This window comes from Rhamphochromis sp. 'chilingali' (assembly GCF_963969265.1).
Source record: "Rhamphochromis sp. 'chilingali' genome assembly, chromosome: 2".
Classification (NCBI taxonomy): Eukaryota; Metazoa; Chordata; class Actinopteri; order Cichliformes; family Cichlidae; genus Rhamphochromis; species Rhamphochromis sp. 'chilingali'.
The window spans coordinates 33,349,936-33,377,434 of NC_137930.1; the positions used below are offsets into that span (position 1 = coordinate 33,349,936).

The 27,499-nt window shown below is 37.8% G+C and overlaps 2 protein-coding genes across 8 annotated transcripts in view; one reads left to right on the top strand and one right to left on the bottom strand.

The window, feature by feature from the left end:
* Positions 1–3,086, top strand: part of vav2 (vav 2 guanine nucleotide exchange factor) — a 196,877-nt gene extending 193,791 nt beyond the window's left edge. For all 7 annotated transcript variants that reach the window (XM_080861482.1, XM_080861484.1, XM_080861483.1 and 4 more), the window contains one exon: positions 394–3,086. In XM_080861482.1, the coding sequence (XP_080717608.1) occupies positions 394–441 (48 nt within the window). In that variant the 3' untranslated portion in view covers positions 442–3,086. The remainder of the gene's footprint in view (positions 1–393) is intronic.
* On the bottom strand, positions 794–25,727 carry vsig8a (V-set and immunoglobulin domain containing 8a; the record flags this gene model as incomplete). The annotated part of the gene is made up of 7 exons (XM_080862284.1): positions 794–3,689; positions 14,149–14,290; positions 16,479–16,601; positions 17,261–17,413; positions 19,226–19,430; positions 21,856–22,031; positions 25,625–25,727. 7 exons carry the CDS (start codon positions 25,725–25,727, stop codon positions 3,473–3,475), a joined length of 1,119 nt encoding a protein of 372 aa, XP_080718410.1. The 3' UTR covers positions 794–3,472.
* Positions 25,728–27,499: the final 1,772 nt, after the last annotated feature.

A 27,499-nucleotide genomic window follows, 5' to 3' on the forward strand; every position in this document is an offset into this window, starting at 1 on the left:
GTCTTTGTGTTGCTGTAAATACAACCTTTGTGTTTCTATTATCTCTGTTAGTTCAGTACATGCTTTACAATTCTAACAAGTAGGAGAAGTCGTAGCCTAGCAACAGCTGAAGTAGCATTTGAAGTAGCCTTCAAGTATTTTTTCAGAACAGAGGCAAGGCTGCTGCTGAGCTGTGCAGTTATCGGAAAATAGCGCACATCTTCTGCCAAAATAATATAGAGGAAAGAGCTCCGAGAGCTCTCGGCCTAATGTAGTCGTGGTGCACATCCAATGGATTCACAGCATGTAAACAAAACAAAAAAAGCATATAAATGAACCCAATTAACATCTTTTGTTTATACTGGTTGATGTAAAATACTGTGTGTGTCTGATAATTACTGTTTCATGTTACAGATTGGATGGTTTCCTTCAACTTATGTGGATGAAGAAGGAGTGCAGTAAGGCTCAGATGTTGCTGGTCTGGCTCCCTTTAAATCAGGAACCATCTTCTATCTACTGTTCTCAGAGAAAATTACTCAGTCTCTCCAGGAAAATAACACAAGGGGAAAAAAAACAAAACAAAAAAACCAACAAAGAACTTTTTTTGTTGTTTTGCTGGATACTCATTTTTCAGCGAGTGTTTCTACTCTGTTTATCTTCAATTATGCATCAGCTTTTGTCTTTGCTGGATGTCCTGTTTAATTTCTGTACAGGGGAAAAAAGGAAAAAATGGCTTGCTGTCTGTCAGCCTCTGTGTGCTCTGCAGAGACTTTACTGAGGACTGAGGACACAGCAGAAACTGACTGCTGATAGCTTTACTTTGAAAAAAAAAAAAAAAAGGCCCCCCTTTTTTTGCAGGTCTACGCGAGGTGAAATAATTGTACAGTATAGATAATTTATTGAATAGAGATTATCATCATTACTAATGATTATTGTGGGGAGTTGATTTTAAGCAAAGAATCTGATCCGAAAACCTAAAATAAGAAAAAAAAAAGAAAAAGATGCTGTGTTTTTTTATGTTGAAAGATTTTGCCTTAGTTGTCATGGTGATGCCTTGTGGGCTGACACCAGTGGAGGGAATCGACTTTGTTGACTGATTTTACTTCTCCATGTATGCATGTGCTCACATGTGGCCCACATAAACACGCACACGCACGCACACACAGACCAATGTACAGTATGGTGCCTTTGAAGAATGGGTGTTGCTTACTGAACCTCAACTTCAGCCACTCAAGAACATTGCCATGCTCAAAAATACTTCACTAAAAGAGGAGCTTGAGCCCCCGAAAACAAGAGGGTGAGGCATTTATGTCCTAAATGGCCGCTGGATGAACTCACTGGATGTGTTTTTCTTTTTCTTTTTTTTTTATAGCCAACACAATGCCATACACAGTCTACAAGTCAGTCGTCAGTCAGATGGATACGAAAGGGAAAACTTTCATGTGATTTTTCTTGCACAGAATCATGCTTCTTTTCTTTCTTTTTTTTTTAAACTGGACCAAGAATTTTTTTTATTATCATTATTATTATTTAAAGCCAAATTTAGCTGTATTTCAGTGTCTGCACAGGATTTAATTGATTTGTGATTTTTCTACCTTGCCTTACTGTTTTCTAAAGAGTTGATCAGGTGATGGGATTGTATCCCCCTTAATTTAAATGTTCCTGTGTGAAAATTATTTTCGTGTTGTGCAGACTAATATCAGTGTTTTAATCTGAAGAAAAACTGTGTGTGCTATAGACGTTAAACCACAGAAGATGTACTTAATCGCTTTGTGATTTTCTAGGGTTGCGGTGCTTAGTGTTTCCATTTATTTCCACTCATTTCTTCCTGCCATACACGATTTATAGCTATTTACACCACAGTGTGCTGGCATCAGTTTTTCTATTGACAGCACAAATGTACCAGGCAGCTTTCTGAATCTAGTATTTTACAGGTATTAATAGTTTTTGAAATATTTGACCTTGGCAATTCTTTCTTTTAAAGGGTTCAGTTGTTATGGAACACGATCTACAGTTTAATGAAAGGCTTTCACTTCAGTCTTCTCATTTTCCAAAAAATTACCATGTTGATATATGCGGACATTGAAAGGCAGTTGACTCTGTCGCTAAACATCAAGGACTCCTTCAGGGTCATGTACTTGTGCACCCGTGGGCCACTTAAAGTGCTGCTGCTTTTATTAATTTTATTCTCACAATGTCTGCTTCTGTAGTTTTACCATGGATCTCAAATTGTGCAGAAAGTAGGGATGTGACTGTATCCAACTAACCCAACTTCCCAGCCATCACTGGTGGTAAGAGTTAGGTCTCCGTCGCTGGGCAGATTGCAGTTAGGAGTTAGCAGTTTTCAAGCCCAGAGGCAGCACATCAGTTCAGCCATATGCGTTCCTGACATCATGGGGCTGCGCACTCTTAAGCTGAATGGTTGCCATTTTGACACAATGTGGGAGACCTAGTGTGAGTTAGAGTGGAAGGGGATAGAACAGGACCCACACAGGGTGATCTAAAAATAGCAGCAGCAGTGAATGAGGTCATGCTTGGTATTGTATTGATTCAGCACACAACCAATAAAAAAGGCTTTGCTAAAATTTGAATGTATGTAGATGTTTATAATGAAGACTGCTTTCTTGCTGCAAATAGGTCAAAAACACAAGTCAGTCATTACAGCTTGAACCAACTTAACAAAAACCTTTGGAAGTAAAGTGCAAACACTGAGCACATCAGCTCTGGCTGGTTCACAAAGGCTTATGGAGCAGAGGATGCCAAAATGTTTAGATTCTAAACATGTAACCGTCTAAGATGTGAATTGTTCCAAAGGCCAAATGCCCTGGAAAACACAAAGTCCTACCACTGTGTAACGGGGACACACAGGAAGCCTCCTTTTTGTCTGGAATAAGGGGTTTGGGGGACATCAGCTGTAGTCACTTTTTTCTTTTGTTTTGGTTTTGTTTTTTGTAGTGGACAAGAACCCATTGCATGTGGCTATTAATATTTCAACTCCTGTCAGTTCATCCTCAGAAAAAAATAAGTACTTACTCGTGTACATTTTTTGGATGGTTGAGTATTTCCAAATGAGATCTATCATGAATAAATATTTCTTTTGGTTTAAATTTGAGACTGGATTCTTTTCATTTTTTTATTGCAAAATTGCGTCACAAAACACCCAAACGTCAATCTCCAAATTCCACAGTAGAGTGAATTTCTTGAATTAATGCTTTTTTATAGCTACATATTTTGATGATCTGCTTTATAGACATCCACCTAAATGTTGAAGGATACAATCTAATATATCCAAGCCAATCAAATAACAGAACTTCCTTTTACTAAGATTATCTTAAAGCAATCACATTGAACAATGTTATCATAGACTGCTCACAGTGCATAGCTTTGAATTTAGTTAATTAAAGTCTCGGCAGGACTGCCACTATTGCACATTTTCAGTTTCAAGTTTTCAAACTGTCCTGAAACTTCTCTTTAATTGAGCTCGCTCTGAGTGTCACACTGCATATCCATATTTGCTGTTATACTCTGCTGGTGTGTGTTTGACCGGCCTGTGTCCATGGCTGGTGCTGGAAGGAGTGTGGCTGAGTCCCTCATTCAACGACATCACCTCAGTGCCATCAACCGGGCAGTAAGTGACCTGTGGGAGCTGACTGGCGCTCTGGCTTGTGTGACGGCTGACGGGGCGGCTGTCAGGAGGTGGCGCGTCCTCCCTGTTTGACATAAAAGTGGAATAGAGGGAGTTAAAGGAGCATCTCTACAGACAGTAAATGCAGAAGCTGGGCAAAAACGGGTGATTATTTGAACTGAAATACTAAAATCTATTTGAAGTTACAGTTTAACATGTTTGGTTTGTTACTGTAATTAGTCCAAAACAGAAGAGAGTTATAAGAGTCCTCTAACTGGCAACAAATAAGCAATCTGGCTTTTACAAAAAATACTGTTTGTAAAATATTTTCTGGCTGTATAGGGGAGGTTCTCTCTGGGTACTCTGACTTCAGAGTGCCTTTCCCCTGCTTGTCCCCTGGAGGACATCTTAGGTCAACTGAACTCCTCCTCCTGCTGTTTAGATGTCCTGCCAACAAGTTTTTTCAAAAAGGTCTCAAAGACTTTAGAGTCAGACCTGTTACAGATCGTCAACTTTTCTTTATTATCAGGTGTGTTTCCAGAATCACTAAAAACTGCTGTAATCAAACCTATACTGAAAAAGGACAATCTTGACAAGACACAAATGAACAACTACAGGCCGATCTCAAATCTCCCGTTTTTAAGTAAGATCATTGAAAAAGCAGTTTCTCAACAGCTCAGTTACTTCTTAAAACAGAATAACTGCTACGATGCCTTCCAGTCAGGTTTTAGACAGAATCACAGCACTGAAACCGCTCTGACCAAAGTGTTCAATGACATATGTCTGAATACAGACAGTGGAAAAATGTCAGTCTTAGTTTTACTGGATCTCAGTGCAGCATTTGATACAGTTGACCACAACATATTACTCAAACGACTGGAGAACTGGTCAGGTCTTTCAGGAACTGTACTAAACTGGTTCAAAACATACGTAGAAAACAGGAAATACTTTGTATCAATAGGTAACTTCACATCTGAGCAGACAAGTATCACATGTGGAGTTCCCCAAGGTTCCATCTTGGGACCCCTTCTGTTTAACATCTACATGCTCCCACTGGCACAGATTATAAACAACAACAAAATAAACTATCACAGCTATGCAGATGACACACAAATATATATCACAATGTCACCAGGAGACCGAGGCCCTGTACAGGCTCTTGGTAAATGCATTGAGGAAATCAATGACTGGTTGTGCCACAATTTTCTCCAGCTAAACAAAAACAAAACTGAGGTAATAGTCTTTGGCGCCAAAGAAAAACGATTACAGGTCACCAGAGAACTTCAATCTATACATCTAAAAACCACAAACCAGGCGAGAAATTTGGGTGTAGTGATGGATGCAGACCTAAACTTAGAAAAACACATTAAGACAATAACAAAGTCAGCTTACTATCACCTCAAGAATATATCAAGGATAAAAGATGTGATGTCTCAACAGGACCTGGAAAAACTAGTCCATGCATTCATCTTTAGTAGGCTTGATTACTGTAACAGCATCTTTACAGGTCTACCTAAAAAATCAGTCAGACAACTACAGCTCATTCAGAACTCTGCTGCTCGAGTCCTCACTAAGACCAAAAAAGTGGACCACATCAGTCCAGCTCTGAGGTCCTTACACTGGCTGCCTGTCCGTCAGAGGATAGACTTTAAAGTTCTGATGCTGGCCTATAAAGCTCTGAATGGTTTAGGACCAAAATACATCAATGACCTCCTGACCCAGTATGAACCATCCAGATCCCTCAGGTCATCTGGATCCGGTCTTTTATCAGTTCCCAGAGTCAGAACCAGACACGGAGAAGCTGCATTCAGCTTTTATGCTCCTTATATCTGGAACAAACTCCCAGAAAGCCTCAGATCAGCTGAAACACTCAGTTTATTTAAATCCAGGTTGAAGACTCACCTGTTCTCAGCTGCATTTGAATAAAGCACCAAATCCACACTTTAAGCTTAAATTTCAAAACTTACATTTAACTACTGATTTTATCTACTGTTCTGATTTTATCTGTTTTGATTTTATATACTGTTGTTTGTTTGTTTGTTAATTAGTTAGTTAGTTTATTTGCTTGTTTTAATCAATTTTAAATCATGCTTTTTATTTGTTCTTGTTTCTAATGTCTCTGTAAAGCACTTTGAATCACCTTGTTGTTAAATTGTGCTATACAAATAAACTTGCCTTGCCTTGCCTTGCTTCTTACCCAGCGGCAGCTGATATAGGCTCCAGCCCTCCTGCAACACTGAATTAGAGAATTGGCAGAGAATGAATGGATGCATGGATTGTAGATCCACTTTAACTGCTAAGCTTTCATAGTATGAATCTAGCTTTATTTTCAAGATAAGCTTATTATTTGGGCGAATATGCCCCCATCCAACCAAATTCTCACTAACTTTACGTTCAAAGGGGAAAGCCACTGCATCAAATGAACTTTCAGACATTATTTCCTTCAGAAAGGACCACCTGTGAACAATAATAAAGTCCAAACCAATACTCCACTAGAATCATTAAATACTGGCTTTTTTGCTGGCCCAAAACAAATCAACACAAGTTGTTGGTCTGGCTGTACTTTCAAAACAGATGGATAGAACAGCAAGTGTAGACTTTGGAGCAGTCTGCATATCATAGCTCAAAAACCAACATGGAACGAAAAACTATAGATGTCTATGTTGGAATGTTCTACAGCTTTTGTATTTAACCTTGAAGGCTTTTAACATATCAGAATTGTCATATTCCAATATGTTTAGTATGTCAGTAGTTTTACAAGAGCAAGCACATCGAGCCATAGATTAACCAGCTCCAGTGTAGCAGCAGCTACAAAGAACAAAACACTGCACATGAAGGCTCCTCTCTTATCAGAACAGAACAATAATATTGCCATTGGATTTAGCAAATGCAGTGCTCTGGAAAGGAGGGCTGTTAGCATTATTACTGAACAGTTTTTGTGCTGGGATCCTAAATTGATTTATTTCTATTTGGAAACACTGGCAAGCTCAGTGTGTTGTTTCAGTTTGAAATATCAGCGTTAAAATATATAAGAGGCAATGCTGCAAATACTAGCTTTTTAATCTCCTCAACATTTGTTTAGGCTTATAAGGTTAGTGGCTAAAGTAGTAATGTAACCTACATTACTGTCAGTGGTTTGGGTTATGCTTATTGTGAAGGATATGAACAGTTATATCTCTGCATTCATCAAAAATAAAAGGAATGAAAACATTTTGGAAGAAATAATGGGATAAAAATGTAAAGTGTTTTAGTACAGCCCACTTTAAACACATTGTGGTATTTATGAAAAATAGCAGTCTTATTTTTTAGTTGCCTTCTATATATTTGTTACACACACACACACACACACACACACACACACACACACACACACACACACACACACACACACACACACACTGGACATACACTATTTACCGAGCAAAATAATGTTTCCCTGTAGGTAAAAGCAGAGATCTTTGTTGTTTTTGCCTGTTTGGAGGCTCTTCCCAGGGGTCCCTACTTTCACAGCAGACCTTGCTTTAACTTTCTCCTCTTCTACTAAAGCATAACATTCACTCTGGTGGTGGTTTCAACCAGCAAACACTGACAACAGCATACAGAAGCATACAATCTCTCCTCGTCAACACTGCCAGCTTCCAAGCTTAGCTACTTTGCATTCTGCATTTATGTAACTTTGAAATACCAGCTGGAATCTGCTTTTCTGTCAAAGAAAACATCCTACACCTATCGAATTCGGAATTTTCTTCTCTCCTGTGCCAGCCAAGGACTCATGTTTTTGTCGGTAAAGGGAATAAACTTATCCTGGTTTAGCAGAAATGGAAAAATTGGGCAAGTTTGGCTCTTGTGTGTGTTGGGTGTAGCATCCTATGAGGGGAAAAAAAACTGCCCTGACCTGAATGTGTACTAGTTTAATTAAACTCTAATTAGTATCTTATTTCCAAGGTATTCCCACACCTACTTTATTCTACTAGTGAAACCATTTCGCTCATAATTTATATAAAGGCTGATTTGAAAACTGTTAACCTGCATACAGAATTAGCTGCAAGTTATTAATGGATTCATACCTATTGTTTTCTTCTGTGCTTCTATTCATTTTCATTCTTCCTGCATAATAATGTATAATTATAATATTTTTTGATGTTTTAAAAAAAAAAATCTTTATACAAAGGGTTTGTTTCTTTTTAAAATGACTTCTTTATAGCTGCTGTAATTAATGTAACACTGCTTTACACACTGAAGCCTGGATTATTTCATCTAGGATTATTTATGTTAAGCCTGGATCAAATGAGTCAACTTGGACAGGCTTCAGCCCCCTGCAGGCCGATAAATAGGTTGACGTGTATTTTTGTCAGGTAGATTGACTCCAAATGCATGACGGTTTTGCGTGATATTTGCTTGATGTCTAAATAAGCAACTGTTGCTTTCAAGTTTAAGTCACACTGTTCAATCTACCAATTTCATCCTCAGTTATAGGATCACTGTAGTCATAAGTATCTGTCCAGCAGCAGTGCTCCCAGTGCTTTGATTCAGTGTGAAATGCTACATCTCCCATGTTTTGGCCATGATGGAGAGCTGAGTCACTATTTTAATTCATATGATTCTCCCTGTGACTAATCTGAACTTTTCAAGCTGCTTTCTTTACTTTTTATCCAGAAAACTCAAGTACCCAGTGGATTTGACATTAACTATAGTTGTCATCACTCAAGTTATTAGAGCTTTGCCATTTTCCATCTATTAGCATTTCTCTCTGATGACTTGTTCATGTGAAACGTGTTGAACCTCAGTATGTCACAGATATGGAAAACCGTGTATAAGTATTGTGGCTTGAAGTGCTTCTGTCTCCTGTGCACAACACTGTCCTCCCACACTGACACTGCACTCGTTTCAATGTCTACTTTGAAAGCATGTGGGCTGTTTTCAACTGCATATGAACCACAACTCCAACATTTCTTTCTTTCTTTCTTTTTTTTTGTCTTTTTGGTGAGACAATGTTTATTTGCAACAGGAGAAATCCTTTCAGAGATGTCAGAACATGAGGTCATCTGCAGAACGTTGCCCCTAGAGTAGCACTGCGCTTGGTGTCCCACATGCCCTTTTTAACTAGTTACACAGTTTTCACTGTTCCAGGGGCAGGGGAGAAAACTCCACTAAAAATAATGACCCAGAAATGAACAAATTGGATTTTCTCACATGTGGATTTTTAAACCATGAAAATATTTTCACAAAAAAAGGCTAAAAAATGAGAGGATTCGCAATTTGCAGAGGTCTACTATAGGTTAAAAAATGTAATTAATGGGAAAATTAGAGGTAGCGACAACAAACAAGATTTGGATTAAAACTTTCAAAACTTGCCCCCATTTCCAACCATACTGTTGAAAACTGTATGGTCTGGCCTACCAGAAGTGACATCAAAGCCTTTTTTGAACATTCCTGCCAAAGTACAAAAAAACCCCCCCAAGAAAATGTAACAGGAATTACATAGGTAATAATGTGAAAAAATACATACATCCTGTGCATGGTTGATGTATTTGAAATGTAAACGCGTTAGAAGAGAGTTACCTGTCTTATTTAAACCTCTGACATCAAGGGCATGGTGTTCTCTCTGCTGCTGAGGTATATGGTGTCATCGTGCCAAGATCTGAAGAGCTCTCTAAGGCCTTGCGTAAAGACATTGTTGATGCCTGTGAGTCTTTCATGGGATTTAAAAATAGCTCCAAAGTATTTTAAACAGCAGACATGTTTGACGCAGACCAAAGGCAGCTTTTCTGGAAAGGGACTTTGTACAAACTGTGAAGCATGTTGCTGTTATGATTTGGAGTTGTTCTGTTGCCTCAGGGAACAGACAGCTTGCAGTCATTGATTTAGCCATGAATTCTGCATCATCAAAGACTGCTTAAAGATGATGTGAGGCCATCTGTCCAAAAGCTGGAGCTGGACCTTAGGATAATGATCCAAAACAGGCTAAGAAGTCCACCAAGGAAGGTCTTAGAAAGAAGGAATGGAGGGTTATGGAATGGCCGGGTTTAAGTCCAGATTTGAATCCCACTAAAATGTTGTAGACAGGGAAATTAGCGTATCCTTCAATATATTGGACAATATGCTGAGAAAAATCTTAGCAAGCATTTTCCAGGCTGTTGCCTCACAGCAATAAGGTTCTGGGTTTGAATCCACCATCTGGCTGAGGCCTTTCTGTGTGGAGTTCACATTTTTTCCTGTATCTGCACTGGCTCTCTCTGAGTACTCAGGCTTCTTCCCACTATCTAAATACATGCAGTCAATAGGGTTAGATGATTCTAAACAGGAGTATGAATGACACTGAATGGATAAGCAAAAAATGGATGGATGTATTGAACTCCATTCTCTGCATATTTATTTCAATATTTGTGGGACACATTTTATTTTTCTTTAAATAATTTGCTTTTCTTTAAAAGTGCTTTTAGATGGTTTACATGCCAGTGTTTAATACTGCCTTACATTATGCACTTTGAACATCCTCTGCTTTTGAAATCTGCAGAGAGTTACAGAGGATGGCAAAGTTTTACAAAATCTTTTCAAGCCAGTGAAATGATGTATTTGGAGGTAGGATTGACTGACGCTAATAGCGGGGGAAGTTAGCCTTCGGGGCTTTCTACCCGAAAGCCTTTAGGCTATCAGGTAAGATAAAAGCAAAAAAGTAAAGAAATCCAGCAGGTTGTGCAGAAATGGGCCAAACGCACGACTGTCACCCATGAAAACAGTTCTACGTCAAGTTGTGGTTTGTTTTACCCCCCCGAATTTGGATTCGCTGAGGTGAAATTGTGAATGAGTGATTCAGAAAGCATTATTTTCATACATGGATTTTACCACCATGGAGTCTGGATCTTACCCCCACTGGAGACCTTGGGATTTGCTGAAGACAATTTTTGTGTTTTGACTGTCCAAACCTTAATGCAATTCTGTGGATTGTATATTACCTACAAAATATAACCTCTAACAGTGGTGATATCTAAAATAACACATATGTTTACATAAACCTTGATCAGACTTTGGGCTAAAATACATCCTTTTGTGTTAGAAAGAATTCACATCTACCAAAATTCCCCTTAAAACTGGCATTCGCAAAGCTGGGCGCAAGCTGGGCCACCTGTCTCAAATATAAGAACAGAAAAGAAGCTGTCACACCACATCTAGTGGACTGTGCCTGATTTTTCTCTCACTCAGTAAAATATCTGTGTGCTTACAGACAAATTGTGTTTGGCGTACTGGGGATTTAAACATTATATACACCAGTACTCACTGCTATAACATTTTTTTTCTTTCAATAGCTATCCATTTATGATCTGCCACAAAAAAAAGGCAATCAATGGAATAAAATTTTTGTTTCTAGTCTTTACCCTAAGCTATAATTAGGGTGCAGAAGTCGGTGATCTTATGTACTGATCCTCCATGAAGCAAAGAATATTATTTTAAAAGCTTTTGCTTGAAAAATGCAACCATGTTCCACATGTTTCTCTGTTTTTATTTTAGTAGTAAAACAGTACTTTTAAATCACATTACCTTGCACTTTGTCAGGCTTTCTCTATATCAAATAGGAAGTCTGACATTCCTTCCAAAATTAAAGCTCTCTAAATTATAATTACAAAAGGCTGCAGAACACAATTGAATATGTAGTCCCCTAAGCTACTAAATCACAAATACAAAATTGCAAAAGATTGAGCATTAAAGTTTGCTATTTAAAAAAATAAATAAAAATTTAATGGTGTAGCGTGGAGGATATTTCAAAGACAGATCTGAGAAACTGCTCCAGACACTTGTGGTATCCCCTGCCGTTCTGTATGTTTTAAAAGTTATAAGGTCAGCATGTGTACACCTTAATTTAAGGTGTTGGGAAAAAAAAATCGGCATTGTAGTGATGAATGTGGAGAACAGGAATTGAATCATAACATTTTGCATTGTATGATAACCCGACTGCAAGGTTTAGGATTAATGGTCAACCTCTAACATTGGAGAGGGGAGTGAGACAAGGCTGTGCCTGGTCTCCTCTTCTCTTTGCTATATTTCTGGAGCCACTAGCCCAATATATAAGGCAAAACAGAAAAATCGTGGGTGTTACAATAAATGAGGTGGAACATAAAGTAGCATGCTATGCCGATGATGTTCTCTTATTCCTAAAAACACCTGAGGAGTCTCTGCCGGAGGTAATGAACTGTCTTAAAAACACTGGCCGAATAACAGGATATAAATTGAATCTAAGTAAAACTGAGGCCCTTCCCTACAATTATAGTCCATCTGAAAAGCTCAAACAAGCACATCCACTGAAATGAAACACAGACTCAATTAAATACCTGAAGGTAACACTTACTAAAGATACAAAAAAAAACTATATGACAAAAATTACAACCATTTATATCAAAGAGTCAAAGACGACCTTACAAAATGGAATCATATCCCATGTCTGAGCATAAGCTCTAGAATAGAAACCATCAAAATTAATGTTTTACCAAGATGTTTATATTTGTTTCAGACCCTCCCACTCCAGATCAATCAAAAAGATTCTATTGAATGGGATAAAACGATCTCTAGATTTATATGACAAGGGAAATGACCCAGAATACGATACAAAACATTGCAACTGCCCAAAGAGTACGGCGGCTGGGGCCTACCATGTTTAAAAAAATACTATACTTCAGCAATGATCAGGGCAGTGTTGCACTGGTGCGATCCCTCATATGTAGCGGCATGGAAGGAAATTGAATGCAAAACAATAACCAATATGCATATGCAGGCAGTTCTAGCAGATAGAAATCTACAGGACTCCATTTCCAAAATAAGAAATCCTTGGGTAAAGGCCACACTAGGGGTTTGGAAAATGGTGGTAAAGGAAAATAAGCTGGAGAAGGATATAAAAATATTAAAATGGTGTGCATATGATTCGGAATTCACACCAAATCAAATAGACCCTAGTTTTAAAAACTGGATAGATAAAGGAATTACATCGATATGTGATATTGTAAAGGAAGATGAAATTATGAGTTTCCAAACTTTAAAGCAAACGTTTCATTTAGAAAACCAAGATCACTATAGATACTTACAGTTAAGAAAGTTCTATACTCGAAACATTAAAAACCAAATAGCCAGCGAGGGCATTTATCCAACTCTTTGTAAATGCTTATAAGTCCGATATTAAGAAAGGTGTAATCTCACAAATATACAAAAGTCTTCATGATCTCAGCAATTATTCAACAAAGTATATAAAGGAAAGATAGAAGAAAGATGGAGGTCTGGCAATTACAGAAGAGGAATGCCAAAACATTTGTTCTTTATATTGGAAAAGTACAAAATCACATATGTGGAAGGAATTATGATGATGGAAGTTGTGAATGTTGGAGAAACTGTGGCTACGAAACAGCACACCACTATCATATATTTTGGGATTGTAAGAATATTAAGAACTACTGGAGAGAAGTCCATAAAGTGATGCAAAACATATTTAGTACATATTTACCCTTTGATTTCAACTCCATATTTTTAGGGTATGTACCCTCAGATATAAAGGGTATAGATAAATACTTACTTGGTGTGCTGCTAGCTGCAAGTAAAAAGGCACTGACCAAAAGGTGGCTAACACAGGATCCAGCAACATTAAATAGCTGGACTGATGTAACTTTGATGTAACTTTTGAGATTTATAAGATGGAAAAGATTGCTTTTTTAGTGAATTTTGAGTATGAGAAATTTGTAAAACACTGGGGAAAATGGCTCCGCTATATACGAGTTCTATAAGGCCTGATATCGCTGATATTCATCATTGAAGGAATGGTTGTTTAAATGTTTGTTTATTTTGTTTGTTTTCTATAATAACATGTACTAATGCTATGTCACCATCTGCTACTGAGTGTGTTGGCTTTTCAATTGCCATGTCTCTGGATGTATATAGTTACAAACTGTATCTATCTGTACACATGTTTCTTTGTTTGTGTGTTGTGTTCTGTTTGTTCCTTTTCTTTCTCTTGTTTTCATATCTGCGTGAAGGAAAAGTACTTGAAGTGATGGCGGTCATCCAGACTACTGTCTATGAGTCTTAGAACAAAGGAAGCCATCAAATACTGTACATTTTATTTTATGCATAACTTCGATAAACACTTAAATTACAAAAAAAAGAATCATAACATTTTTTTTTTTTTAAAAAAGCTCTGGTGGAGAAGAGATATGTTACCACATGGAGTGTCATGTCATTTTCCCCCCCTATACTTTTGTTGTATTTGCATGTTTCTTGTTTGGTTTTAATTGATATCTGGGATTTATATTCTATTCTTATCTGAATGGCTTTGATGTGTGTTGTTTAATATCTTACAGTTTAATTGCCTCTCTGCCTGTTAAAGCTCTGCCGTTGGTGTCATGGTTTTGATTAAAAAAAAAACAAAACGTACATCACACAATGTACTATCCAAATGTTCACAGCACGCTGGTAAAATTCAGCACTAATAGAAGCTGAAGTTTAGGAAAGTAAGTTATCTGCCCATCATCATCATCTTAAAATGCACTGCTGCATCTGCACTGTACCTGATGTCATTGGAAAATTCCTTCTCATAGCGACGTCTGCTGCTCAACTTCCAGTACAGAAGCACAACAAAGACCAGGAAGATAAAGATGAGGAGCAGGGAACCAACAATGGTGCCAACTATCACAGCAGCTCTGTTTGGAGCTGCAAAATAAGTATGAAGAACATAAAATTATTCATCCTGAAGTTCTGTTTTAACATCTTGTTCCAAAGAAATAAAAGTATAAAAACTGTAATTCCTAAACAGTTAATTGTCATACTTTTGTTAAACCCCTTTCCAAGCGGAAAGTCTACAGTTCAGTCACATCTTGATTGATTTGAACTGTGCCTCTGTACACCAGAGGCTAAACTGTGATGTTATCCAATTACTTATGGGCCTCACTCTGTCTGTGTCTGTCTGTACTTGAAAATGGTTTATGAATTTCTGATTTTCTTGAGTAAATGGTTTGAACTTGCATATCACTCCTGCTCTACAAAATGCTTTCCAACACATCTCTCCTTTCACACACTAACACATGCAAAGTGCTTGGCTGATATACTTGATATACTCATGAGAAGCTTTTTCAAGTAAATTAACTTACAGCCATCGCTCACCTGTTATAAACATGGCAATCCCTTGGGTTTCCAGCAGAATATTGCTGACTCTGTTTAACTGTAGCAGTATTTTAGCATAGCTAAGAAAAAGTCAAGTCAAATTATTATTCTAAACACAGAAGGGCTCTCTCTCTGTGGCAAATAATGGATAAGCGGAAGGTTTCTAAGGTGACGGTGCATGGTACTCAAGAATCCTTTGCAGAAAGTGCAACAGTTGTATTCAAAGCATGATCAGGCACACCGAAAGTAAGCACACCATCCAAAGATCAATACATTAAGTAGCAGTCCACCTCTCAGGAGGAGAAACAACTCCTGGTGTGGGATGAAATATATCCGGATTTTATGGTGGATGCTTGAGATTTGTAGTGTTAGCAGACAGGTGTGTGAAAGGAGACAAACAGGGGAAAGAATGATACTGCAGTGTATCAAGCTCACAGTGAATGATAGTAGGGTGATTTTACTTTCACCCTGACCAAGAAGAAGTACCACTCCAGTTTTCATAGAGATATGCTACGTGGCATGCATCAGCCTGTGGTTGGCACTCTTTGTGGAGAAGGATTCATATTGCAGCAGGACAATGGGCCCAAAACACCTCAAAGCCATATCATGGATGTTTCATTATTGCACACTGAAACATTGTCAGATCATGCTGGGACATCAATGCCTGTCAGATTTTGAGTGCTGTTATCAGATCAGGAAATTTTTGATCTCAAGTTTACTGGAGAACACAGTTGTGCTTTAAATTATATCCCCATTGCCAATAGTCCAATGAAAACTACATGTAGGTTTCCTGAGACTTGGATGTAAAAGCATGAATGTATAATAATATATTTCCTGGCAGTTAAAAACTGCTAGTTTTATACTGTTTCTACCTGCATTTATTCCATAATATGCCACTAATTATGCTGCAAATCCTTGGTTGAGGGCCACGAGCCTAAGGGTTGACACTTCTTGTGTAGGACAGAAGCCTGCACTTGGAATAAAAATGAATGACTATGAATGATTCACTGCTCGAAGCTTAACATCTAAGCACTTATTCAAGGGGCTCTGGACCTGACGAGATGCATTGGAGCCTGCTCCAAAGATCATAAGGCCCAAAGAGAAACTCGTGCTATGGATCCAACGGATGCAGATGGTTGTGTGAGTCTTAAACTAAATGATGATCTCATCTGTACTGGCAGGCTGTAACACAGACTGTACTTCCCACTGGTGCACTCACTGTCAACAGATTCATTGCCTGTGAGACTGCTCTGCTACACCCCTCATATCTGTCTTGTTTAGATGTATTACTGTACATAGATTGCCCTCATTTAAGGCATCTCACTTAAAATTGGTTAGCGTTTCTGCTTGTATTTAATTAGTCCACATATTTTACGGTGTACACAGCCAACAGGGTCTGCAGACCTGCTGGCAGCAGAATTATCATAACTTTACACTTGTGTGATTTAACACCAGAAAAAGTTAGCGATGAAAAACAGAAGGCTAAAACTTTCAGCGAATAAATGTTTTTCTTGTCAAGGAAAGCGTCCCTCTCCCATCATCGTTAGACAGCATAAAAGGAATGTCACACTAATGTTACAGTGTGTGAAAAGCACAGCAAAGAGGAGATTTTGGCACAGCTACAAAGAGAGGAGATTTAAGAGGATGAACTCGAACATCCACGTCTTTCATGATCTGATGTGTGCGTCATCCGTCATGCATGTGAACACAAGCAGTCTGTGTGAGCGTGCTTTCTTACGTTTGTTGGCTTTCAGGTTCAGCGTGCAGCTTTCTACTCCAACAGCATTGTTTGCTTCACAAAGGTAGATCCCTGCAAAGCTCTCTGAGTGGTTGCTGATTTTCAGCTCTCCGGTCACACTGTCTGGGTAAATGAGCACGTGCCAACAAGCATAGATTAATTCAGGGTATACATACTGTACATTATAAGGCGCTCAAATGAAAATTGATCAAACTGCCATCTCTACATGAAAAAACTAAAAACATGAAGCTCATTAGTATGCAGGTTTGGAGCAGATATTCATTACGTATGCATGCAAGCAGTGTGTTTGTTGTTCCCTGCTTATATAAGGCACTGATCAATGTAGTTTGCAGTAAATATGTTTGGGAAGAACAGGGAAATGTTTCTAGTTGTAGAGTGAGAACTAATGTGGAGAAATGCAAGTAACATGGTAAAATGCTACCATTATAATAGTCTTGCTTTAAAAACTTCAGGGTTTATGTTATTATCAAATATTGCCACCCAGGACTTTTGCCATGTAAGCAATCAATGAAAAAAAATGTATTTTTTTTTGGAAAAAAGGTGACAAAGTTAGCAAATAATAGACGCTCACAAAGAAAATGATTTTCATTGAGTTTTTGCTCACACAGCATCAAATGATACAGTGCCTCAGTCCCAAGGCACCTGCCCCCCACCCCTCCAAACCTCCAACACACGCATATACACATACATAGACTCTCGAGCATGCACGTATTCTCTTTGATGTGCAGTATCATTGTGACATCAGCAGAGGTCACACTTACTCTGTGCGGCTCCATCAGCGATCGAGCCAGCTCTTTCTCTCCTCCATGTGTATTTTAAAGGAGTGGAGCCTTTTGCAGACTCGCAGTGCAGAGACACAGGATTGCCAATCAGTTCCCCTCCCTCCACCCAGCACTTAGGTACAGACGGCTTCGCTGAAATCATACAACAAATGGATAATTTTCCATTGCCATTTCCATTCTATTTCTTTCCCCTTCAAAGGAAAGGGAAAAGAAAAAGAAATAAAACAGCACAGCTTTATAGCTTTAGGATGAAAAAGGGGGAACCTTTTTGACTGAGTTTTGCCACATATACAAACAATACAGAGGGTTTTCTTGTTTTTGTTTTCCAACTCAGATATGCTATAAAATCTATGAATCACCCTAAAAAAGCACATCTCCAAGACAAATTAATGTTTCAAATCCTTATGGAGTTAAAGCTTGATGGCTAATGATGGCAAGGCTGAACAATTTAGACACCAATGCCATCTTGTTGTGAAGAGATGTGAGAGGGTCGAAATTGCTACCCATTAGGGTGAGACTGAAAATGTTACACAATACTCTGAGCATGTTGCACATTTGCACAATTTAGATAGTGAAAGAAGATTTACAAAAATCTGTCCCCCAATTTCTCCAGATATTTTTTTTTCAAACGACTTATGCTATACACGATCGCACAAGGAGTCTAATCTATAAAATGAATTGCTGGCTCTCAGGACTGCCTTGTGTTGCTGTCAGCAAGAAAATAGCTATGGGTTATCTACTGACATATAAGAGTGTGGTATGGATATTTATTTAACAATGTGTATGTTTCATTGAGGAGGGAGGTGATGTTATCTCGAATTTTAGAACACTTAAATGCTTCTTGGAAAATATTGGAGAAATAACTCAGGCTGTGGTAGATATAGGTGGGTAATTTGGTCCCAGGTTGGATAGATTATGTTCTTCAGGTCATTTTAAACCCAAAAAAATGTTTTATTAAATTGAAACATTACTGCAAAACAATAATGATGTTTTTTCCTTCCTATCCCGAGACCTAGCTGCGAGATTGCTTGCAAACTTGTATTTTTTGAAGAATGTTTCATCAGTACAGTTGTACAATACGGTGTACACTCTCAGTTTAGACTTTTGGATGTAGATTCTACAGGACTTCTGAGGGAGTTGGACTGTATCAATTACCTGCTCCATTATGAGACACATTATTTAATACCATACTCAACTGTAAGTCTGGCAGCGAGGTGACTGTCCTCCACCGCAGTTACTGCTCAGTCTTCAAAATAGATGAGATTGACTAAGTAAGTTCCTTTTCCCAACTGGCAAACTTTAAGATTCAGTACACTGACAAATGGCTCTTAGTGAAGTGTCATTAGTTTTAGACAAAGCCATCTTCCTTCAGTTCATTCATTTCCATTTGTAAAATTGCAAACACACCGGCCTATTCTCAGCAAACTCCATCTACTGATGAAGACTGATGTCCAGAGAAAGCTAGTAAGTGAACCTTCATTTCAGATTGTGTAATTCAATCATGCAAGTATTCACTATCCCGCAATTGATTACTGGACTCTAAAAAATGATGAGTTCTAAGCGATCGGTTTTGTAATGCGTTATAAAAAGGAGTAAAATGCATGTTCTAACAAAGCAGGGAAACTTTATTGCAGATTAAATGGTTGAAGCACTAGATCAAATCGGCCCATTTAACACAAATTTAGGGACTCACTTGTCATCAGATGAATAATTTTTTCTTACTACTACTTCTTTTGGTTGCTCCCTTTAGGGGGTCACTGCAGAGGATCACCTGCCTCTGTTGCACCATATCACTAGCATTCTCCATCCTCAATCACACTATGACATGACAAGTCTTAAATAGAAAAGGTGCCTCCTGAAGTACTAAACACCAAGAACACTGCATTTTGGAAAGGTGATGGACATAAATAATGCAGCGAGACGCAACCTAAAGCCTGGTCTTACCCATTACCACCAGTGACATCTTGTGCATGTCCACTCCAGGTGCTTTCTTCACTTTACATTGGTAGGTAGCGGTGTGAGCAGGTGACAGCAGAGCAATCGACAGTGAAGCGTCACCCATCGAGGGATCACCAGCAGCAAAGCTGAGCTCTTTTTCAAATGCATGGTTACCAAAGAAGTACTTAGTGCCACTGGTATAGGATACAAGCTGATGGAAAAAATAAAGACAAATATAAGCGTAATTCAGCAATTGACTGAAATGGTGTTAATGTTACATGCAGTCTTCTTAAATTAAATGTACCATGAGTGGTTGGTTGAATTACCACCAAATCTGGGCCTCAGAGGGTCTCTAAAAATCTCTTTTAGTTCAGTGTTTTACTTTTAAAGCACGTTTACTGTGGCTCAGTTTCACAACACTCATCAGTCTCATTTCCAGCAACAGCAGGGAGCAGCAAAAAAAACCAAAAAAAAAAAAACCTGCCAAGCACCAAAAGGCATAATAACTAGTTAGTAAGAAATGGAAATGCAGTTAGATTTTTTTTCCTCATTTAACCAAGAACCAAGTGTAGTGTATCTGCACATCATCAAAAAGAGAAACAAATCAAAATTAATGCTTTCAGGTTTTGGTTTTATATGGATGACAGGATTTTTCCCATTTGCAAGACTTGTAAATGAAAAATTGTTTGATCACACATGAACATATCTATATACACTTTTTGGTCAGATATTAGAGTTGTGTGCTCATTAGCTGGTTGTAAGTTCTTTACAGAGGACCTATTGTTTGTTCCTTATTTTCAGATGTTTCCTTTTTTTTCACTAAACATGGCAAAAGTGATGAGGTCACTGAGTAAAAGTACCCTCTATAAGACACACACACAAAAGTCATGCAATATGTGCTCCACATTTTTTCTACTCTTGGCTATGTATGATGTCAGTCAAAAAAGATATCCATCATTTCAGTCACAGTTCTAGATCCAGCTCCATCTGCCAGCTGTTCAAACCTTTGTCAGGCAGTCAGAAGAAAGCTGGCAAAAAGGAAGAATGGGCTCAAAGAGACAGAAACTAAAACTGCTTTTTTTAGACAGAACTAAAATCAGTACCAAAGCCCAGAAGAGGATAAATGATGATTATTTTGAACTGTGAATTATGCAAAAACCACCCCCTAGTAAAGAACAAGAATAAAGACATGAAGCTGGAAATGTGCATAAATAGGTCTACTAGTTTACAATTAGGAGCAAAGCCTCTACTACTTTATACGTTAAACTACAATATATCACATTCAATTTTGACTTAGACCACAATTTTACAATGTGTTTAATATTGGTACATTATACATAGTAGATCTAGTCAATCGTTGCATCGACTTTGCATAGGGAGAGATGAAAGGGGGAAAAAAACGTTCTCCCGAGTCTTAAACACTAATGACTTGTTTAATTTAAAAGGCAAATGGGATAAACAACTAATTCCTGTGAAATTAAAAGGTAGTGAGAGTTCATCAACTCTCCAGTCTCCTTGAACGAACATTAGTTTAGACTGTGCACCACATGAGATTTAGAATAGAAAAAGACGATGTGAAATCCGAATACATTAAAAGATTTAGGGATTGTTTTGCGAAGTGGTTTTTTTGACACCTAATTAGGGGTGCATGCAGTTTGTGGTGAATAGAGTGATTAATGACAAAAGGCTACCAAAAGGGATGGTGTACAAGATGGTAGTTAACACAGCTCTCCTATGTGGATCAGAGATGGTGACAGCTGAGTTAAAGATTGCAAAGATTTGCATTGGGACTGAAAATGATAAGCAGGATTAAGAGCGAGTATATCAGAGCAACAGCTCAGGTGAGATTGACAGATGCGGGACGGAGTAAGAGAGGCAAGATTGAGCTGGTTTGGAAATGTGAAGAGGAACGAGACCCGGTATGCTGGGATAAGCATGTTGAAGCGGGAGCTGTCATGTGACAGGAAAAGAAAAAGGCCAAAGAGGAGGTTTATGGGTGTGGTGAGAGAAGATTTGCAAGTGGCTGGTAAGGTTGTAGAGGGCAGGAAGAGATTCAAACAGATGATCTGCTGTGGTGATGAGTAACAGGAACAGCAACATTAATAAGCTCGCTTAGCTGTATTCAGAACCTTTGTTTGAATATGGGGAGAGATGTTGAACTCTTTCATTTCATGGACCTTCGTGTTCAAATCATTTGCTAACAATTTCAGATGCTATTATTGGAAATGCATTTGTGACTTACTAATAATTTAATGGGAAAATGGAGACAACATTCAATGTGCTTCAGTGAAGGGCATGCCAGTCTTTTTTATTGAGTGCTGCAGCCGGTCAGATTGACATGCGAAAATATAGGCATGACTCAACTTTAACATGAAAGAATAAAATCTGAAAGAGTTAACGAATAATAAGCAAACAGTGGAACTATTTAACTGTAGATTTTTTTAACTGGAACAATCTGTCCCAAAGAACATATTCTCAAAAATAACTGGTACATAGACCCAAAATATTACCAAATGTTTCCAAACATTTGAAATGGCATAAAATAACTAAACTTCTGAATACTGCAATTTAATAAATTCATCCTGTATGCATTTTATAGATAGCATTGTCTGGGTCGATCTCACATTACTTCTTACCATTTGATCTTTCTGTGTGGTGTCTGGACTGATCACAGACCATTCAATGTCAAGTTCCCCAGTGTCACGAGGGCTTGGTTTGTAGCTGCATCCCAAGGTCACACTCTCTCCCTCTGCCTTACGGATGGTCTGTGGGCCCTTGGATGTCACCTGCAAGCCTTGCGTGTATCCCAGATCTTAAAACATTCAGAACACTTGCGTCAAAGGAATGCAAACATTAAATAAACATCATAAGGTAGTGCATTAGACGATAGAGCTTTCTGAATCCCCCCCCCCCCAAAAAAAATCTCTGATTACTCAATTTACTGAAATAAATCTTCTCTCCTCCTATACAGTCACAGTTGGAATGTAGCAGACAATACACTACCAATCCCATAATGCACAGGTCACATCACATACTCAGGCATCAATGCCTTCCTTTGGCTGTCAATGCTGGTTGGACTCAGTTTCACTCCACTACTTAAAATAATAAATGATGACCTTGAGCATTGGATCAATCTACCACTATTCATCACAGGCTGAATTCCAATTGTTAAAACATCAATATCTTCTAAAAATAAATTATATTCAGTTATCTCAACTCGTCCTGCTGCCAACCGTATAATTCCTAAATACTACAAGAAAAACAAGACAACAAGAATTAAAAGACAACAAGAATTAAACAGACAACCCCCCCCCCCCCCAAAAAAAACAAACAAAAAACAAAAAACAAAAACGCAAAACAATCAAACAAAAACAAAAGAGGACAAGAAGCACTATGTTTTTAATCATTTTCATCATGGAGACGTCTTAAATCATCAGATAAGTCAGAGATCAAAGAGTCTGTAAAGACATCTTAGTTTCAGATCAATCATGCTCCCGTCAGACACCCAAACAGCATTGTTTCAAAACATTAACAGCAACAATAACTGACAGGTTGCACCATCTATTTCTACTCTAACATTTGATGTACACTGTATGGAAAATGTATCACACATCTGCAACATATTTCTCAAATTAATATCCTGCTCTCATTCTCCTACTTCATCAAGAGGCAATGGCATGAGAAGCAGACATTTTCTGGAATATCTGCAACTCAAATCATCCATCCAGTCAAAACTTAATTTTGCAGTTATCGTCCCGGATCTTGCTTCTGCATCTTGAGAACTAATAAACATCTGTTCCTCAAAAAAAAAAACACAAAAAACCCCTAAAAACTAAATGAGAACTGAGCTTCATCATCATCATCATCATCATCATCATCATCATCATCATCAGGTGCCAACTTGTGGAATCAAACACCAAGTACTTCACAGAACTCACTTGAAAAAAAAAAAAAGGTTATATCTAGATTCATATCAGAAATATTACCATATTGTGTACAAAATATGCTAGTTAGCTCTGATCACCCTACTTCATTCTGTGCAGCAGCTACACAACTTTGGAAAGACACCAGGTCACTCTCTGTCTTTCAAGGCTGCCACTACTCCCCATCCCTCCACCTGCCCAAGAGACATATTAACAATTTTAACAGGGAAAAAAAACAATGCAGAACATCTATAATATCTATATTTGACAATCTAGAACAAAACTTACATACTACATCCTCTATCCATCTCCTGTGGAATCTTTGCAACAAACCCTATTCTTAGTAATATCTACATTCCCAAAGGTTTACATAGATATGTTTACATATTCTTATTATTTTATCATCTCGTGTATCAACTGTATTTGATTGATTTCTCATCAGAGCCTCCTCCATGTCTATTGTTTTGCAATAAATAAAGAATTAAGAAATTTCGGCTAGCTGTTTAATTACAGCCGTGCCAGTTGTAAGTAAAAATAAATTAATTACACACATACTGATTCTAATCTAATCCTTATTTTTGTTGTCAGTGATAAATATCCTATTTTCACACTTACTGGGCCACAGTTTACAGTCTCCACATCTAATGATTCAGGATATTTTGTTAAAGGAAGGCTGAGTACGAAAACATAATTGTTTTAGCCAAATATCACAAAGGGATATGAAAAGCACTTGGACAAATTAAATTAAGAAATATTTAACACTGGTTACATTTTTTTTTAAAGCAGCCCTCCAGAAGAAAAATGAGATTCAGAGAATAAGTAACTCTATGCTGTTCTTGGCAAAACTAATCTCAAAGAGCTTTGCATCATTGTATTGGCTCTGTCACAAGGCCAGCATTTTCAAGCTCAACAAGAAAAACTGGCTTTTGTGGTATGCAAACATTTTGAATTAGCTGCAAAAGGTGAAAACAAACAAACAAACAAAAACCCGCAAAAAACCCCCCCTTTTTCTAGATGAAATCCCAAAAATTTATCTGTGATTTTATCTAGAATCTGTAGTCTATTTATGTTTGTTTCCTGGCAACTTAAATGGACTTTGCTTTTAATCATAGTCCACAAATATTCAATAGGGTTAAGGTCGGGGCTTTGGCAAAGCTGTTCCAGAAGCTTGATTTCAGCCTGCTTTATCCATTTCAAAATCAGTTTTGATGTGTGTGTGGGAACATTGTCATGCTTCTGTCGAAGTTTCAATCATCTGTTGATTTGAGTTGAAGAATCTGAAGATGGTTATTTTTCATTACTCCATCCCCTTTCTGTATTGTATGGCACTGGCAGCAAAACAGCCCAAGAGCATGATGCAGCATGCTTGACAGCTGGTATAGTGTTTTTAGGTTTAAAAGCCCCACCTTTACTCCTTCAAACACACCTTATCATTCTGGCCAAATGACAGTGGCGTTCCAGCAGCTTCCAGTTCATGCTGCGTCACCCCTGGATGACACACTTGTATACCTCGTACTTATGTACAATTGTTTGAACTGATGATCCTGGAATCTGTAATTGTTTAGAAATGTCTCCAAGAGACCTTCCAAATTTCTGTAAATTCAGATCTTAATTGAGTTCCTTGGACTTTCTCATAATTCATGATATTTGTCAGTCCAATGAGTGATGCCAAACATGTTTTATGTAGGCAAAGAGAAACCACCAGTCATTGTCAATAATGATCACTACTGAGAAGTTAGTAGGGCTTGGCCTTGCTAGTTAAAGTACACTTTAGAGCCTTCAGCACCACTTAATAAAAGATTTAAGTGAATGTATGAATATATTTGACCCTGTATGTGTACGTTTGACCCTGTGTGGGCTACAGAAATCCCCCCCCCTCAACACAAATTCTTAAAGGTGCATGCTATATAATCATTACAACCCAGAAATAGAAGAGTTCAAATAAATCATTAAAAAGCCAAAACAAATTACCATGATATTCATACCCATAATGAGTGTATGTGAACTTCTGACCACAAGTGTAAGTGCTTAGTGGGAAAAAGTACATAAACTACATTTCAGATAATTCTGTTTGTCTATAGTAAAATAAAATAAACTTTAAATATACTTCTCAGTCAAAATAAGAAGAGCTGCCCAGTATAAGAGCCGCACCCTAAAAAAGGAAAAACACACACACACACACACACAAACGTTGCACATATGTGAGTCCCAGGAACATTAGGGAGTCAACAATCATCTCCAAACGTAATCTCTGATTGGACAGCCCGGGCGCCATGGTAACATGGAAAACTAACACCACTGAGCTCTATGTCTCAGCAGACTTCAATAGAGAATAGATGTGAAGGTCTCAATTACTGTCCATAAAAATATGCCTTACTTAATGTTAGTTTTTCTAAAACAGTATTATGCAGTAGATAAATACACCATATTTACCATTTATACATGCATAGGTAGATTCATGTAATTCAGTCTGTGTACTTACCTGGGCTCAAGAAAACTGCAGCCCATAACAAGAACACAGAGAGCCAGGGCGGGCAGCTGAGGTAAAATCCTGTTCTCAACTGAGAGCGGCTTAGTTTAAACATACTGTTCCTTTTTAAAATAGTCGCTAGTAGCTGGTCAAAATAATGAGTACAGTGTCCTCAAATATATAGTTTATACGTCACATGTAAAAAAAAAAAAATTAAGTATTCATATAGATACTTTATACTGATATTACCTGAATGGAGGTGCTACACACACACACGCATCTATCTGTGGAATACAAAGGAACAACAGCAGTGTGATACCTGTTGCTCTTGCTTTAATGTGAGCTCCTCCTGTAGCCCTTTCTTATTACCATAAAGCTTTCTGATTGGATAGTGACCACTTTAACAAAAGGTTACCTTGATATTGCTATTCAGCTGTTAATATTGCTTTCAACACCCTCCATTCTTCCTTTTGTAATCACAAGTTAATGAATACAAATTATGTACAATTTTAGAAAACCAATCAAAATGTCCTTGAGGAAATCAGTGTCCAGGCAGCTGAATAACAATGCAATACAATCTCTCTGTAAACAAGGGAAACTGAAGGAGCAAACAATGGCTGGGAAACTCAGGGTGCTAATTTGAAGAGAGCTGAACTCCACTGAAAGCAAATCACCTGCCACAAATTGCTGCTTTGTCTACAATAAGCTTTGTGTGTTTTTTGTCCAAGTTGTCTGTCTCTGTTCACTCTCCTATTACCCATTAAAATGTGTTTTTATTGATTTTTTTGGTTTGTTTTTATACCCCCCCACCTCACCACCACCACCACCCAAAAAAGAACTTCCTGGAAACACACAATTACTGTACACCTTATTTATTGTATACACTACCTAAACACCTACCATTTGTCAAATGTCCATGGTTTCAAATGAAAAGCTATTAAAAAAAGAGTACCTGACGTCTAAAGTGATGAAAAACTGTTTTTTATTATTTGCTTTCTTTTTTCTTTCCTTAAAAAAACCCTGCAAAGCTCACGTGTCTGCTACAAGAAAAGGTGGGGTACTCTTCAGCAGACACATGAAGAAAACACATTAGAGGCAGAGGATAAAGTGCTTTATGTGAACTGTACTATACCCTCGAAGGACCTGGCGTCCACATATGTGGACATCACATTTTGGGTTGTCTAGACCAAAATATTAAATGTTGCTTTACAAGGCCCTGATATCCACTTACGAGCACATTATACTGCTACTGTTCTGTCGAAATTTAAAATCAATGTCCACATATGTGGATCTCATTTTTCTCAGAAACAAAAATGAGGTAAAAAAAAAAAAAAAATCAGGCAATTCTTTGTTTTGGTCCCAATCAGCCCAAATAGCAAAGAGAAATTACAAATACATGCCATGAAAGAGTTCAGGTCTTAGGGGGACACATATATAACATTTCTTTAAAATGTATATATGATTTTCTTTCAGCTATTTTAAATGCTCTGTGCCTGTTTTAAAAAGTCATTTTATCCATGGCCACTATTCGATAAAGCACACTATGAGAAAAAGCATCTAAAGCCCAGCTTACCTTCTCTTTGACCTTGCACACCCACTCATTTCAAACTTTGAAAATGCACTGTAAAGTTTTCTGAGTAACTGCTTTAAAAAAGGAATTACTTGTCTAGAAATAGGTTGGATTTTGTGGGAAGAAATTACATTTAAGGGCTTTAAAAGCATGAAACTGTCACTGCTCCCCTTTTCTAAATTACTTTAATGTGAACCTTTTACGAAACCTGTTCAGGACTTCCTCTGGAATCTACCTGGACACAATGAAGTTAGATTAGATTCAGCATTGCATATCACTCAGTAAGTACCAGTATGATAATATGCTATTTATGCAGA